Source organism: Pimephales promelas, chromosome 19 (genome assembly GCF_988280905.1).
Source record: "Pimephales promelas chromosome 19, fPimPro1.hap1.1, whole genome shotgun sequence".
Taxonomy (NCBI): Eukaryota; Metazoa; Chordata; class Actinopteri; order Cypriniformes; family Leuciscidae; genus Pimephales; species Pimephales promelas.
In genome coordinates, this window is record NC_142787.1 from 28,751,048 (window position 1) to 28,769,513 (window position 18,466).

At 39.5% G+C, this 18,466-nt stretch overlaps 1 protein-coding gene across 3 annotated transcripts in view; it reads right to left on the minus strand.

Annotated features, from left to right (window-relative positions):
• The window catches only part of ndst1b (N-deacetylase/N-sulfotransferase (heparan glucosaminyl) 1b), an 84,679-nt gene that overhangs the window by 26,119 nt on the left and 40,094 nt on the right, over nucleotides 1-18,466 (minus strand). For all 3 annotated transcript variants that reach the window (XM_039693724.2, XM_039693726.2, XM_039693728.2), the window contains exon 3: nucleotides 116-1,064. In XM_039693724.2, the coding sequence (XP_039549658.1) occupies nucleotides 116-661 (546 nt within the window). In that variant the 5' untranslated portion in view covers nucleotides 662-1,064. The remainder of the gene's footprint in view (nucleotides 1-115; nucleotides 1,065-18,466) is intronic.

Below are 18,466 nucleotides of genomic sequence, written 5' to 3' on the forward strand. Positions count from 1 at the left end.
TCAGTCATGAGGTCGTTAAGTGCAAGGTGATTGATCCACTGGAATTAAGAATCGCATTAACATCCATTAGTGACACAATTTTCAGTGAAAGGTCACACTGTACAAAATGGCTTACCTTGAAAAAGCCGATGATTCCGACGCCATACTCCACACAGTATTTGTCCAGCAACTCTCTGTTCCAGGCATCCAGGTTGACATATTTGAGGATGTTCTCATAGATGACCAGTGTGAATCGACCCCGGTTCTTGTCCGTGAGTGTGGGCATATCGCCCTTCCCTGGGGCGATCTCAGTCTGGTACCGAAACCTCCCAGATTCCAAGATGGCCACAATGTCCTGGCCCAACTGAGAATACAAGCTCTCCACGAACACCAGTACAACAGGGTCAGTTCGAGACATGTCTGCCGGTTTGGCGGTTCTGGCAGGCAGCACCCTTGCAGACGGAGGGGAAGGAGTCGCTCGGGGATCTTCCCAATCGGCAGTACCTTCTTCTGGGACCACCATACCTCCGACCCCTGCTGGTTCGAGCTCCCGTTTGACGCCATACAGGAAATAGGCTGAGATGAGGACACTGACCATGCAAAAAAGGAAGAGGAGCAGCAGGCTGGTCTGCAGCGTGAGCTGACGGAAGAGCCGCCTTACACGTCCACACATCAGCATCATCACCTTGCGACCGCACCAATTAGGATAGACACAGTCCTCTATTTACAAATCTATTGTATGGTTTTTCCAATGAGTCAAAAAAGATGAGTCAAAATGGGGCTTCTCCTTTATGCATTTGCTCATGTCACCATTGCAGAGGGTGGCGAGACTGGGTTGGGCAGGGGACTGCATGGGCGAGGTGGGCTTCCACTCTCCAGCAAGGGATGTGCACTGCCCCCACATGCACCAGCGGCCCCCTGCCCTACACCTTTACGCCCCTTCTCTACCCTCTCTGAGTCCTTATCTCCTGATCCAGTGTAGAGAAGATCTGTGTTTCAGACTTGGTGAAGGTGGCTTCTTGTTTTTCGTCACTGGATGCTCTAGACAGATCATGCCCAGAGCATTCTGTTGTCCTCGAGTTCACCTAAAGAGAAAACAGAGTTCATTAGACAAAAGTACACCTTAACTCGACCATTTTAGTAATCAATTATTTTACTTGTGGACAAAACAATCCTTTAATTTAACTCTAAGGTGCAACTGTGTATTCAAGCCCAGATAGCACAAGGCTGTTTGATGTGCAATTTACATCTGGAAGACGTATTTTAAAGAGTGTTTGCTCATCTGCAATACGTCTATAGGACGTTTCCTGCATATGTCAAATAGACGTTTAGAAGATGTCTCTAAAGGCCAATTTATACTTCTGCGTAGGGTGCGCGCAGTAGGTACGGCGTAGCATACGCACAGACGCGTCCCATGCCGCGTACCCTTCGCCGTCGCCTGACGCGCACCTCTTCAAAAATGTAACTACACGTCGCGACGACGCGGACCGCAAGATCGGTGATTGGTCGGCTTGGTAGCATTGCATTTCCTCCAACGCATTTCCGCACGTACCTTCTCACGCATTTCCACCACTGTCTATGATTTCCACACGTACCATCTCCTCCGACATCTTCTCTCGTTTCTGCCGTTCAGTTTTAGTAATTTCACTAAAGTGAACTGTTTTTCCACCTCAATAAGCTCCAACTCCAACATGATCAGCTCTCTTTCAATCGCTATTGCTTGTAGTAACCTAGCTGCGAGGAATCTAAACACAGTGGAACATTAAAACCCTCCGCCGCCTCCTAGCGTTTCGGAGCAGTACTGCAGAGCAACCAAGACCTGAACGCAGAAGTATAAATGCTCACAACGGCGTCGCCTACGTGCGTAGCCAACGCCGTACACTACGGCGTACCCTCGACGCAGAAGTATAAATTGGCCTTAAGATGTAATGATTTAGAATGCATGTTAAACTGACATCTTATAAACGTCTATTTGACATCTGACCGGAAACGTCCTATAGACCAGTGGTTCTCAAAGTGGGGTCCGCGGACCCCTGGGGGTCCGCGAGCTAAAGCCAGGGGGTCCGCGAAATAATTTACAACCTAACGTTTTTTTCCATGCTATAAGTCATGTTTTCTTTATCATCTGAAAACATGCTGTTTATTCCTAAGTAACTTATATAAAGCATTTAACATAAAACAATACAAAGTAGACACTTAAAGTTTTCTATAGATAGATAATCTATGTCTTTGCGTCAAGTAGATTCGCTGCTGTTGATTTTTCGGGACGTGCGCCAGAAAGGGGACAGAGAGACGGCATGAACCCGCATCCGGTTCTTTTCTGTATTTTTAAAAGGCATGACATTTTGTAGTCATTTATAATGTAGCCTATACACAAATAAAAAATGGACACTTTACCGTTTCGGATGATGCACTCTTGTCTTATCTATGACCATAAATAAGAGTATTCCTGTTTCCACTGCTGAGGAAAAATTCCCATGTAATTGCGCGCCGGCGTCTCGCGTGCGCGCACAATAGTCAGTTCTAGCACTGCTACTGTAGATTTGACATTAGAAGTCTGATCATTATCAAAATAAAAGTGCATAGTGACAGGGCCGTACCCACAATTGAGGTTGCAAGGATGCACATCGCGATGATACTGACCTTCTCGTCTGAGGTGCTTCAGCAGACTAACAACGATAGCTCGTCAATGTCAAAATGTTTGAGTCGGAGTGAACTCAAAGTTCCCCGCACGACGTTTCAGTCAACGGTCATAAAGTGCGAGATAAGATGTACGCCTTAATTAACATAAACTAAACAGCTGTTTTAGATAAAAGTTTTAAAAAACGACTGAAACAATCAGTTTGCAAAGTATTAATCAAGCTCAACTTTAACAAAGGAAAAAGCAGGTCAATAGAAACATGCCCATGAGATTAACATTATGGATTCATATATTTAACATATAGGCCTACTGTATGTTTTTTTTAGCTAATTACAGTAGCTCAAATTAACAACGCACGCACCTATTAAACATAATGCCATTATCATTGTATTTATAGGCTTATGGGCTTTATTTGTGTGCAGAATAGGCCTAATTATTGAAACATTTCTCTTTTAAGGCCATTCCTGATTGGAATATGTGATTGTGTTTCGTGACATCTTGACAAAAAAAAAAAAGTATGCCACTGACTGACATGCTTCTACTGAATCTATAGTTATCCAATTGTGGGGCCTTAAAACACCTTAAAATGCACATGTGTAGATCAAGAACATCAAAAATTCCTAAGTGAGGGATCCTAAGTGATTCCTAGCAAGATCACTTTCGTTACCTCAGTAGGCTATTTAGAAATTCCTGCATAGTACCCTGGGTGGAGACCATTCATTTTGTGCAAAAATATTTCATTTGCCGCTCACACATTAACTTTGTGCTCAATAACTGTTATAAATATGAGGGGGGTCCTTGGAATTTTTTTTTCCCTGAAAGGGGTCCCTGGCACCAAAATGTTTGAGAACCCCTGCTATAGACGTCTTGCAGATGAGCAAACACTCTTAAAAATACGTCTTCCAGATAGCACAAGGGTATTTGATGTCTTATTTACATCTGGATCAAGGGCAATGAATTCTGACCAGACCACACGAGCAACTTGTTTTACCCCCTCTGAATGTTGGCTGCAAATGCCAAACCCACATGATGCCGTGGGAGCCCTACTACAACCTAGGTTTCTTTTCACTGAATACCAAGAACGTCTAGAGAGGCATTTACAAAGGCAATGCAAAGATTATGGGATAATGGAGGCGGCTTGTATTGATTAGTGAGGGCTTTAAAAAGTGATCCTCACTATCCTTCATGCACTTCAAAAGGGCAAGTCATTTAATCTTTTCATCTTAAACGAAGGGTTTAGTGCAAAGTGTGGCACAGGTGAATGAGTTGAATATGATTCAGATTAGCACTAACCAAGTAAAGACCTCAGCAGAGAACGAATGGTGATTGCTGGAAGTAGCATCAAAGGCAAAAGGTGAGGGAAGCTATTCAATTGTTGGCAAGTGTGAAAGGATCTGGCAAGAGGGTTCATGCAAGTGTAACTTCAGGTGTTACCTAAACCTTTCAAATATTCCTTATGCAACTTTCAAATACACTTTGAACTAGGCTACATAAAATCTTGTTTCCGACAAAAGGATGGTAGAAAGTATGAAAAGTCAGCAAATATAGCAGTCAGCAGGTGATTTAAAGCCATTCACATTAGACACCTAAACAAATAAAACAACTGACTTTTTACAGACAGTGTTTTTAGGTTTTTGTTCACTTTCAATAAAATCTTTTCAAAAGATGCAGAGTTTATAGACATGCCATTATCATTCGCCCACATGTCATTTAACTAAAGGGAGAAACATACAATGGCACACAGGGCGTCTGAGGGAAGACTGAAGTGAATCAACAAGACACAACGTGTATGAGAAGCAACACAGGTCAATTTTCAAAGGCATCACAGACCTACTTTATGTATGGGTTATCTGAAAAGGGAGAGTAGAACAAAGAATCAAAGCCTTGCAGGGGTTCTGGGATAAAAAATGCATGAATACCACAAAAAGGGAGCAAAAGGCACAAGAGCCTCTAATAAGAGGATGAAGGGGAAAAGAAAATCTTGCCAGAGAAATAAAAGAGCCTTAGAGAAGGTCATTTTATCTCTTCAAAAGGTTGCTGAGAGTACAGCATGTAAAAATCCTCACACATTCACAATCCTGAAACACAGCTGCTGATTCTCCTGTCTGCTTGCGGTCCAAACTTCTCATCAGGAATTTTAGGGGCTGGTGACGTTAAGAGAACTGAGCTGAATAGTGGGGAGGCATTGGGTTTTAAAAACCAAAAAGACAAATCTAGGCTGCATTCCACAAGGGACACTCAAGAATAATGATTTTGCACCCAGTAGCTTTACATCTCCTTCCCTTTACACCAGGATTACTCTCAGGCCACAATACCTGTCACTGGGCTCTCATTGTGTCCAGCAGAGAAACGTGAACAGCCATCAGCGTGTCGTCAGAGGTCGGATTACAGTCTTTAAAGCTTCCCTATTCAGAGTCTGGTTCTTTAATATGCAAAAGTTCTGACAAGAGTCGGCTGAAGCAGCTCACTCTGTAATGCATGCTCTAAACAGTATGACTCGGATGACATGAAGCTCGATATCCCACACCCAGAACAAAAGTCTAAGGACACGAAATGGCTTTGTGACATACAATATTGTTTCACTTGAGTGAAGGTAATAAAATAAACACGGTGTACGAGTGAAGATAAAATACAGTACAAGTACAATATTTCATCAATGAAAATATGAATTGTAGAATGGTACACTCTTAGAAGAAAAGGTTCTATATAGAACCTTCAAAGGTTCTATCAGCAATACGTATTTGGAACCCCTAAAAGGTCTATACAGAACTATCTATACAGATCTAAATCTATACAGAACCCTTTTTAAGTAAATTTTCAATTAAATTTTTAAATTTCAAGTATAGTTTCAAATCTGTATGAATACGGAGGTCCAACCATTGTAGGAGTATGGACAAAATGCAAACACTTTTTCTAAATAGGCTCTCAAAAATATTTCATATTCCATAGTAGAATGTCATACAGGCTTAACAGTTTTATTTACTTATTTGTGGGTGAACATTTCTTTTAATTAGGCTAGACTAATGGTCATATTGTTGATGAAGATAAGATAAACATTAGAGGTATACATATGTCAAAAAGGTCTAAAAACAGAGATAACTGCCGTTAACATATTGTACAAATCAACAAAAAGCTGATAGGTTGAAGCAAGAACAAGGGATGAAAGAAAAGTGTTGAAACAAAGTGTCAAGACGTGGAAAAATAAGGACCTTGACATTTAGAAACCTGTCACAATCTCACCCACGCCAGCAAGTTTCTTTGTCCCAGATCTTCCCTTTTCACAGTCTCAAAGCCCAACAGACGTGTGGAAAAAAATGCACCCTGCCTGGGAGTCACAAAAGCCATTTTCTGATGGCAGGATAGCTTCCATAACACTCCCTATCTCAAGGGCACAGCATACCTCCATTCCCAACAGCTCACACCGTTTTGTCAGCTCTGGCTCTTTCAAATACCTTCGAGTGTTGGTAGAATCATGAGCCTAGACATTGCTTGACAACTATTATATTTCAAAACACAGATACTAAATTTAAAATAAAGTTAGATTCGACATTATAATGCTACTGAATGCTGCCAGGGCATTCAAAAGTTTAAAGGGGTCATATAATGGTATATGCACTTTTACAAGTTGATTGTACTGAAATGTAGGGTTGCACGATTAATCGAATTTGAGGGTGTATTCACACCTGCCTTGTTTGGTTCGATTGAATCGAACTCTAGTTCGTTTGCCCCCTTGGGACCTTTTGGGCAGGTGTGAATACAGCAATCGAACTCGGGTGCGGACCAAACAACCGAACCGAGACCCAGCTGAAGAGGTGGTCTCGGTACGGTTCGTTTACGGTGTGAACATGAACCGACCCAATTGCAAGAAAGCACTGCGTCGAAAGAGAATATTGCGCGTCTTTCTGCACGTCTTTCTGCGCGTCGTGTGTGAATGTCTAATCGCGCAAAGATGCAAAAAAAATATCATTTGCAGTTCATAAAGCATTTGCAGTTCACCACCTTTTGGTGGTGGTTGACGAGTTTCCCCCTTAAAGCGAGTGCCGAGAAAAATTCTATATAAATGTAATATATTATTATTAATGTAAGGATAGTTACAATACAAGGATGATGCTGCGTTAATTTACGTTAAACTGGACAAATTTAATCGCAAGCGTTAACATTGACAGCACTTGTTAGTACACAATAAGAATCTCATTATTTGAATGAGTGAACATAGCCCCTCTCTATGAATGAAAACTTTATACCTTCTCCGTCTTCTGTGCAGTGCCACTTGTAACGCAAAGTTGAGATGTTGCCCAGAGATAAAAAAAAACAGAAGGTGGTCGAATGAAAAGATGCACGAGAGACGAGAGTTGTCGTATTTACCCGCGTTTATAGAGCCACTCAAACGTTACACTCGTCGTCTTCTCAAAATCCGAATTACAACTTCGTATAGATGACATTGTATCATATGATACTCATTAGTTTCTTCATATTGCGTTTGTACAGAATTAACACAAAATTAGTAAAAGAACAAATATTGCAGTATGAAATATATGGAAATATCTCCATGCTGAGCCTTTTTTGCACTTCCTGATTTCCCTTGCGAATCCTTGTCCAATGAATGGACGACCTTAGCACACGTGTGGTTTGGTTTACAAATTTTGGTTCACTTGCAAAAAGAGCAGTGTGAAAGCAAACTGTACCAAAAAAAAAAAAAAAATTTATTTGGTCCGGACCAAAGCAAGTGAACTATCGGACTTTCCTGGTGTGAATACACCCTTAATCACGATCAAATTTGCATGATCGAGCGATATTTAAATATCGCTCGATCATGCAAATTTGATTCTGTTCACAGAACACTTCGTTTAAAAAGTTTTTGGGATTGTTTTTGGATTTAAAGGCATATGCACTGAAATGGCGTGCTGAAAACAGAGCTGTTTTTGACCAGGTAAAATTTGTGTTTTCTTAAAATACTAATGAGAATTTTTAATAAAAGTATATTACAAAGTTTTAATTTAGACCCTAAACATTCATATTAACTTGTACAAAAATGGCCCCTTTAAGATTTATGTCCTCCCAGTTAAGGAGCGCAATAAAACCAAGAGACTGGAAAACAAAATCACAACAGCGACATCTACACGATATCTGTAAACAGCACCAAACAAACAAACAAAGGAAAAAAAGCAATGTGTCTGGAGTGGAAAAGCAAAGGATTTCAATATGCACGGGTGTTTTTGAGGGATCTACTGACAGGTAAAAAGATATGGAGCCATCAAATGTTTATCTGCACTGTCTCCACTTTCTTGTTTTGTATAGATTTGCTGCTGCGTTATAAAGGATGGCATGCTTGAAGAGCTCTGAACACCGAAGCCACATTCACTGCCGCTCAGAGACACAGGACACTTCCTGGAGCAAGATTTGTGCATCTGCGTGCCAGGACAGCGGGACAATAGCTGGCCGCTCGCCCTGGACGAATCGCCTCGCAGGACTATTTTCCACAGAGTTTAAACCACAGGCAGACCTAAAAATCAAAAGAACCCCACCCAAATCGGTACAGTGCCATTCAACGTTCACAATGCCGGACATTGTTCATAGCACATGATGATGACGGCGACGGCTGCTGTGGGGTCCGTTCATGCTCATGAATGGAGGTAGTCAGACTGAGACTAATGCTGGCACTGACCACCCCTGTTCTGTTACAAGTTCAGCCTAAACCTACAATAAGAATATTCCGAATCCAAAGCCTGAATTTACCTGTCAGTAAAATATTTGTGTATTTCATAAAACGAATAAATAAAAAACATTTACTTGTTATTACGCTGACGCTGAAAAGAAATGTGTGCCGTTAATACGTGCCCGTTAATTCATGATGTGTCAATGCACAGCACAAAAAACATACCCAAGGAAAAAAGCCAAACAGCCTCATTTGTTAGAGAGACAAATCACCAGCTGCAAGTCACTGGGAATGAACTCAGCCAGATGAGGAACATTGAAAATGTTGTTGACTTCAGGATGATTGCATCTGTAAAAAGTGGATAGAAACTGTTATTCAAAACTGTTTTTTCTTCTGTTAGCAAGCCTGGTAGATTTCCAAGACTTCATTATACAAACTAATCATCTGCTCAGCTTGTGTCATCTTTGTTCATGTAGCAACTTTAAAGTCTCTCAACATGGAGCCAAAACAACCCCTTCCTAGTCAAAAACACAGCTATCAAAACGAACGTGACCTGCAGGTGGCCAGCCACATATCTCAGAACAGTTTCCTCAGAAATGGCCAATAACCCAACAAAAAATGTTCTTTATGAACATACTCATTAACACCATCACATTACCATGACAGAAAGATGCCATGTTATCTGTCTGCTTAAGCCTTGTTCACTATACATGATTTTAAAACGTCGGGCTGAACTGTGCGGTTCACACTACATGACTTGCTCTCAGTGAAATCAGGAGTGTTCAAGTTGTTGAGCTGTTCACACCACACAACACAACGTGATTGATCCACAACAGGAGGTAACTCACAACACGAGTTGACAACGCACTACGTTGAGATACAACCACGATCGGCTGATAAAACGGCTTTGTCACGAAAAACCACGCAATAAAACGAACCAGAAATGACGCGAAACACACGTGAATATGGACGTCAGACAGAAACTAGTGCTGCACACTGTTTGCGCGACGATCAGCCCTGAGAAAAAAAAAAGCAAAAAAAAATTAAAATAAAAACTAAGATTTACCAGGTGTCCTCAACCCATACGTTGCTATGATTGGCTGTCCTCATGACATCACTGAGGTTGAGTCACGCGACGGCTCTGGATATCTAGCAGGCTAGATATTTTTCTGGGCTCGGCAACGCGTCTGTGAGCGTTTTCGCTGCGTTGTTGGCTCTTTCATACTAATAGATTGGCAAGCGTTAATAGTCCGCTAATCCCCCACGCGATAACACCCTGACCTGTCGGCGAGCTCAACGATTTGCAAATCGGGCATAAATCAGGCTTAAAATCCTGTAGTGTGAACTTTCAGGAATGATGACGACAACTTTTTTGGTCGCAAGGAACATTATTAATCTTAAACCCTTATTATTAGGTAAAAACTGAAAATTCATGACTTGTTCTTTATTATTATCATATATTTTAAATGAGTGCTAGTTTTGTTTATGTATTTTATGAGTTTACATTTAATCTATAAATAAAATTTTGTATTTTAAAATGTAATTAATTTAGATATTCCAAGGACTAAGAAAGATAAATCTACATAGAATTGTATTACACATTGAAACAATTATTAAAATAGATTTACATGTGCATAAATACGCATTATTATAATGTAAATTAATGAAATGAATATAATTGAATTATTTAATGATTTAATTAAAAAAATGCTACAAATGTGTATTGTCTCCTTTAAGTATTTATTGAATGTGTTAATAGAGATGGAATGAAACTGGATAGGATGGAGAGAGAGAAAAGAGAGCAAGAGATAAAGGGGCTGATAGGATGAGAGCAAACAAGAGCAACATAAAAAAGGCTTCACCATTGAGCAGATTGCTTGGTTCAAAGGGTAAAGATGCCATTGGGACAAACGGCTGATAAACTCCTCAGGGCTTCAAACACTGAACTGACAAACAACATCAGATACCCAAAGGGCCTAGACGCAGCACAATCTGGAGAAGGTCGGGGAAGTGTAATCCTAAATCCCTAATCCTGTTTATCTGGGCTGGACCAAATGTGCCTATGAAAATGGCAGATGAATGCACATCGAGTGGACTAAGTGTAACCTGAAACTTCCTTGCCGACAGCAAAAAAAGATCAGCTCTGCGGATCGGTTCACAGTTCAAATCAATTAGAGGCCATTACAAAGCAGGGCACGAAAATATGAGAATACAGAAGCTACACAGCCAAGAGATACAATTACACCTCAAGCCCAGGTATCACCATAGCTGGACTTCAAAAAAATATCAGTTTTAATGGGTTGATATTGATGAATAACTAAGCGTGAAGTCTGGGAAATGACAGCAGCTCATGACATCTTTACAGATCCGAAATTCTTGAGATGTAAGGACTTCCTCTGTGGCAGATATGGAGGGGACACTCAAAGTCACCATTATGTATGAAGGCACAATGGAAGCTGCAGAGAGCAACAAATCAATCTTCCCTGCTGGCGGCTCCAATCTCAAGGGCACTCGGTCTCCATCAGAAGACTGCATTTGCCCTTGCCAGGCCAGACGGTGTGTGTGCTGAGCTCCATCCTGTGCGCTCTCACACCCGGCATCCACACACACACACACACACCAGTTCTGATACAACTGTACTTGGTAAACACTCCAGTCTGTCTGCACACAGTGTGCTGCCACCGTTCTGCTGCCGGTGCCAAGCTCGAGGACAGGCTGACTTGCCAAAAGATCCTTCCCCACCCTACGCACAGCATGGGCCGCGGCTGTATCTGCATCCACCGCACTGCTGATCAAATGTCCGTCCTCATCAGAGGGGGTAATCTCCTGTTTCACTGGGACCGCACTGACCCCGAGAAACTGGACTAAAAAGACACGCAATCCTGTGCCTAACTGACCGTCTTTACCACTGGGGAAATGGGATTATGGGTAGGGAGGCGGCTTGTCTCATAAAACGAGGGTGAACAGTGGGGGCCGCAGGCTGTACCGGGGAACGGAGCGGACTCTCTGAGATTAAAGCAACACGAGCTGACTGTATGAAGGACCAAAAAAAAAAGCATCAAATTAAATGAAGTTAACAAAATCAAAGTTACTATTATGTAAAAGCTAGGGGTTTAACGGTACACAGAAACGATAGTACGGTAAGTACCTTAGTATCTAATGGCGCTTGGTTTGCTTGGTTTTCCACTGTGTAAAAGTTGTACCTGTACCTGCTTTCGGGTACTTTTTTTGTATCACTTCCGGCGAGGTTCTGAGCCGGTACTAAAATGTGACTTGTAAACAATGCCAACTGCTGATTGGTCAGAGAGAATCGTCACCATTCACTGCGTCATTACACGTGCCAGGTGGAGTATCCAAAATATCCCCGCCATTTTTAAATAGTTTGGCGGCCAGAGATAGCTACTAAACGTTCTACTATTATTATGGCAACTCGGAAGAATACGCCGTGGTCAAACGAGGAGGTGCAGACTTCCCTTTGTTTGGTTGCCGAAGAGAGGATTCCAGGGAGAGTTTGACAGGGCAACGAGGAACGAAAGGCGTCGCTATGACGACGAGGTACTATTTGTGGCGGTACTGTCTGCAATGGAAAACTGAGCGAAAAGCGAGCCGAGTCGAGCCAAGCTGGTACTGGTAATGGAAAAGCGCAAAGTCTATCAATATTACTGTATTGTAATAACACACTCTTCGTAGAGCAGTTTATGGCACTGTTGTAAATAAGAAGTGCTTAATCATTTAAAATAAGGTCAACCTAAAACCTATTTGATGTGCCGACAATTGTTCATTGAAGTCTGCGAAGTTATACGTAGACTCGCTTGCTGTCAAGATAATTCTTTGTGCGAAATGTAAATGTTTGCGTAATTTGTAAGATTTAAAGCTAAGTGTACAACCGAAGACGCATTTCAAATGCTTTAAACAACAACCAAGTAAAAATGTGACAATTCATAATTCGTCGAAAATTAAACCCATTATTATAATTTATTTATTTTAAATGGGGCAACATTTGGAAATGCATATTTTTATTATGAAATCCATTGCTAGTTTTGAAGGCGTATATGACGATGCTATTTTTTAATATTAATTTAGTGTTTTCATTTTTTAACCGTTATTTATCTGTTTAATTTTAAATTACAAATGTATTGTGCACATTTAATACATAAATACAATCTTTAAGTTTACGAATGTCTTTAGTCACTTTTGATCAATTTAGTGCATCCTTGCAGAATAGATTTTTAATCTCTCCAAACTTTTGTACCTATAATTGTACTACGTATTAAAATACAAATATAAATCAAAATTATTTATTGTTTTTATTTTGACTTTCGTCATTCAACTGTTGATTCAAATTTTGCTGCGACAGAAAAGAGTTTTTCCCCCCATCAGACGAAAATTACCATCATTATTAACATTCCATGAGGAATCATTTAGCAGGTGTCACCCAAATGAGCCCACAATCACACAAAATTAGCTAATTACACAGAGTCTAGGCAATCCTGATGGTAAACAAGAAAAGCGAGCAGAATATAAAGAGCAACTAGGCTGATGGATGTTTTAGGAGACTAATCAGACAGTGCAGAGGGATGAATCACAGTAGAAGGAGCGGCACCTACAGGGGTCCTCTTATCCGCGAGACGTGCCGACGAATCAAAGCTAACCGTGAGGTGCATCAGTCCAGCTCCATTCTCCTCTTGTGTCTCTGAGATCCAAATACCTCTCAGACGGCGCTAAGACAAAAGAAGCATTTCAGAAACATGTTTGACACAGGCACAGAAAGAAATCAATGAGCTGTCAGCTCAATCTCAGACGAAAAAAAGACTGACCCCATCACTTATAAAGTCACTCAAGCTTCGATTTCACTTTAAATGACAATCTACAGGGTTAAAAGCACAGAGATATTTTGCCTTGAAGAAAATTCAGGGTGGAAGCCACCACACACTTTGTATGCATCCATCTGGTATCTACAAGCGAAGCTGAACATCTCGAATGCCCAAAATAAAGCAACTCGACTTGTTCAGGCTGTGCTAAAGGAAACTGCTTATACTGAAGCTCGCGCGCTGGGAACGGGTGCAGAAAAACTCCCGTCAGCTTCTTTAAGGATGTCTTCAGTGGTTAGCCATGCTACAGGGGATAATTGGTAGCGGAGCGGTGCGCATCCACTAGCAAATAAAAACAAGGGCAGCCATTACATGCCGAGCCCAGATGCTCAGAAACACCTCCGTCCCTCTCCTCCTAATTAGGTTGCACAACACGAAGGGGACTACACTATTTTTAGCCCCTTTAACTACAGAGGGCTCTCAAAGACCAGGAAAGAGTAGAAACGAGAGAGAGAGAGAGAGAGAGAGAGATGTCACCTTTATTTCAGAAGACAATGGAGCCACAAAAGGTTACAAAAATGAGACATGCTGCTTGGTATCTCAGGTCAGAAAATTTAGACTTGACCCTGAAATTACCTCCAACGATAACAGTGAATTCATCTTCAGGATGTCGGGAGCAGTTTGTGAATGAGATTACGCTGAAGGCCAGTCACACAAAATCAATTTTAAAAGAGCGAGTAACTAAATCAAATATGCCATTTTATACGCATTCCTTCTAGTTCACAGAAGCATAACTCACTTGACCTCATAATAGTAATATTATGAAAAAGTATTACCATACATTTTATTTTATGTTTTATGTTTTACATAATCAAAGACAATAAATCCAAACTGACCTGGCACTTTATTCCATTTCACTTGCTTTATTTGTAGGTCCAATTGTTATTTATTTATTTATTTATTTATTTATTTATTTATTTATTTATTTATTTATTTATTTCACAATAACTCAGTACATTTTACTTCAACAAAAGCAGTTGTTGGGGCATGAATAGTATAGACAGAAGCAGTATAAATTATGTAGTACATCACACATTACAATTGCAACTACTACTATAGCACGCCATAGTTCAATGTAACTTTCCCAACAACTGATTAGGAAAACAATTGGTAGGTCCATGTGGCACAATTTTAGGTATCATTCATGTCAATAGCTCAAAGTTGCACTCCACAGTTTATGACTGCCTTAGGTAGCATCGCTAAACATTTACAGTCTAATTTACATTCGATTTGAATCTAATTTAAATACAACATTTGTATTTAGCCAGATTATATTCTCTTTTTATTTATCGGAAATTAAACAAAATTTAAATTAAATTCACTTTTCAAAAAACTTTTGCTGATAATTTACTCATCCCTATGTCATCCAAGTCATTCTTTCTTCAGTTGAAAAGAAATTAAGGTTTTTGATGAAAACACTCCAGCATTTTTTTCCATATAATGGACTTCAGTGGGAACCAAACGGTTCAAGGTCCAAAAGACACTTTCAGTACAAACTGCAAACTGTTCAAAGGGCTTTAAACGACACCAGACGATGAATAAGGGTCTAATCAAGCGAACGATCGCTCATTTAAAAAAAAAGTTTACGTTTTATAAGCTCAAAAGGTCCCCTTTCTCTGTACTGCGATGCACGTTCGTGACTCTCCTGTTCGAACTCGTTCATCAAAATGAACGAATCTTTTTGAGTCATTTGGTTCATTCAACAAACGAACTGGCTCGGAAAAAGATTTGTTCATCTGGAATCGTTTAAAGCCCTTTGAACAGTTTGCGGTTTGTACTGAAAGTGTCTTTTGAACCTTGAACCGTTTGGTTCCCACTGAAGTGCATTATATGGAGAAAATCATGGAATGTTTTCATCAAAAACCTTAATTTCTTTTCGACTGAAGAAAGAAAGACATGGACATCTTGGATGACATAGGGATGAGTAAATTATCAGCAAAAGTTTTTTCAAAAGTGTACTACTCCTTTAAGGTGTGCTTTACATTGTATAACACCTCCAGACATGATATATAGTAATACAGCCCTACTGTGGGTAGTAAAAAAAAGAAAAAAAAAACAGCTTCTTCAATATCTTCAAAAAGATTCAATTTTCAGCTTCAACTGCTGTCCTGAGGCCAATGCCATATCCTATTCTGTCCATCAAACTCAGTGGGGACAAAATACCACAATGCCATAAAGAAGGATATAACAGGCTGTCTAATCTCCTACGGCTCACGCTCGATTGATCCAGGACAGCTGCACAAACCGCTTACACGTCTTTTTTTAACCCGTTGTTTAAAAGAACCGTGGAAAAGCCGTTTTATTAGCTGTGATTTGATTGGGTTTAATATGCTAGAGCATAATGGATCGCCATCAGCGCGGGTGTGTAGTTCTCCATTGGAGTCCTGTGTCTGAAACACAATGAGACGTCTATGTAAGGCTCCTCTTAAGAGACAAACAACAATGGAGTGGCTGTGTCAGTTCGTGCATTTCTCTTGTTATCCAGGCTCCATTTTTGCTGTGGCAGGACAAAAGACGCTTCAGGTTTCACTAAAGGAGGGAAAGAAACAACTGTCTCTGATAAGGCCACAGTGCTTTCTTTTTCTCATTTACAAACTTGAGACATTTTGACTGATATGGCAATGGTCTATTCTTCTAAACAGCATTCACAAACATAATAATTTAGATCATCATGCAATCCAACAAGGGACTTGTATATACAGGCTTAAAGACAATAAATGTCTGTTAAGCAACTGAAATGTGGAACAGACATGGAGTGCATTGTTTAATTGGAAAAATAAATCCTAATATCATCTGCTTCCAATATTTTATTCTAATCCCACCGGGACAGACAACACCCTATTGGACTACAGCATTGACTCTTGCTCCATTTTGCTGTGTTTTTTTAATATGCTTGAGTTAAATTGTTTGGATTAGGCCACATGTACTTTGAGAGGTTTATGTTTTGTAAAGAGCCTCGAGAACTGAAAAAGCCCTACGTATTATAGACATTTTTATTATCAGGAATCTAATTGTTCTGATTATTCCTAACAATTCCTGTACCAAAAAATAACTTTCCATTTTAATTTATGGGATCTATATATTTTAATATAACAATTAAAAATATCATTTTTTCATTCCAAATTTCACATTTGGAATTTTTGATTAAGAAACATTACTTATCTATGTTGAAAACAGTTAATTTTTTTTTAAAACTGCAATGCATTTTCTTCAGGATTCTTTGATGAATATAAAAGTTATAAAAGAACAAGAAGAAGAAATGTAATAACTTTCATGTTTGATCAATTCAATGCATCCTTGATGAATAAAAGTTTTTTGTTTTTTTTTGTAAAAAAATCAGCCAAGAAGTTATTTATCCCAAGCCTAATTATTAGGCGCTTTTTATTTTGTTTTTAACTTGCTTTGAGACCATTAAAAAGTATGTCCTATGTAGAATCAATTTTGGATGTACTACATCCGCCATGTTGTCAGTCATTTTTTCTATATTTAAACTTGTTTAACTTTCAAAATGAAGTTGAAATTACTTAATTTATTTTGATGAGCTGAAGTAATGGAAAACATATATGTTGCTATGACTTACTGGTTGTATCAATTATTTACAAGTGCAGCCAGTTCTTAGAGTCCAAACATCCACATGATTACAGGCGGAGTGCTCAAGAGTACTCCCAGTGAAGCGGGTTTGGTACAATAATCCATGTACAGCTAAAGCCATAAGGATACGTGCAAGCTTAGATATAATGAATCCTCTATCAAGGCTGTAACCGAGCATTCCACCTCAACCTTCTTATAAATAAAAGGCTGCGTAAGGGAACACCATCCTGAAACAACTTTGCCACTTTTAATGTGAGAAACCATTCCACTGAGGACAAACACGACACTGGCTCAAAGACGAATGTGTAGCCTACATAAAACTGCAGGCTGAATCTACTTTGTAATAAGCAGAAATGAGAGCAAATGCTATTGTGTAGGGTCCTTGCAACAGGCGGCTAAAAAACCCAGAGCCTTAATCTTTTTGGCATATTCTATATGCCCCATGGCTTTGGGGAACGAGAAGATTTCCTCTTTCACTTTGAGAGAGAGAAGGAGGGATTTAGGTTAAGAGAGGCGAGAGAAGGGAGAAAGCGAGATGATGTTGCTTTAGAAGTTATAGCAAAGCCAGAAGCAATGCATCATGCTGACATGAACGAGGAACAGAGGGAGAGTGAATTTACTCTATTGGATTTCAGTGGGAACAAATACGATTGGCCACCCTCAAGATTCATCACATTGACTACCAATTAGACGGGCCGAGCAGAAGCAGCCATCGATTTCTGAGAGGTCAAGCCTTACGTTACACCTTAATTGACGCTCACACGGCTGCAGCTTGGCAAAAACCGAGAAACAACTGTATAATCACACTGCTGAGATTAACTGCTGGAAAAAGGAGGAGTGTATGTGTTTGTGAGCGTAATTATGTGTGTGTGTGTTACTGGGCTTGCACTTTGTCTGAGATGGAAAAAAAGTGATTCATTCACTGTGCACCGGTTACCATTTTGGTGTGTTGATCAGCAGTTTGTGAATGACCACAATTTTAAAATTAAATATTTGGCGGTTTGCCTGAACAAGTAATCGGTTAATCGGTCACCAGATCAATCTGTATAATTATATATACAATTTTAATTTTAGATGAAATATATTGAGCGAACAATATTATTGTTAATATAAAAAAAAATCAATTTCATAGTTTCACACACATTATATTGTGTATATATATATATATATATATGTGTGTGTGTATATATATATATATATATACATATATATATACACACACACACACACACACACACACACACACACACATACAAGAACCATATCAGAACACATTTGATGAAGAAAAATGAAACCATTTCTTAGCAAGTTCTTAGAAATTTACAATGTGTAAAAAAAAGTTTTTTTTTCTTCAAATATCATTAATTTATATGGCTCGCCAATGGATAGTGAACTCTGCAACACACATATATACATATTATATATATATATATATATATATATATATATATTTATTTTATGTATTTTAATAATAATAATAACTAAAAAGTGTAAACCAGGGATGCACCGATGGCATGTTTTGACAGTGTTCAGAGTCTATTTCGTGCACACAATGTGGATAAGCTACAACAGTTAAACATGTTACCTTATTTTAATTGATAGCTATGTTAGCCATTTTAATTGATAATAACATGGTTTCTATTATCTTTTAGTCCGTGCTGTTTTTTGTTGATTTGTGAACTAAACTTGACTAAACATTTGTAGCGAGCCTGAAAAAGGATCAAACTT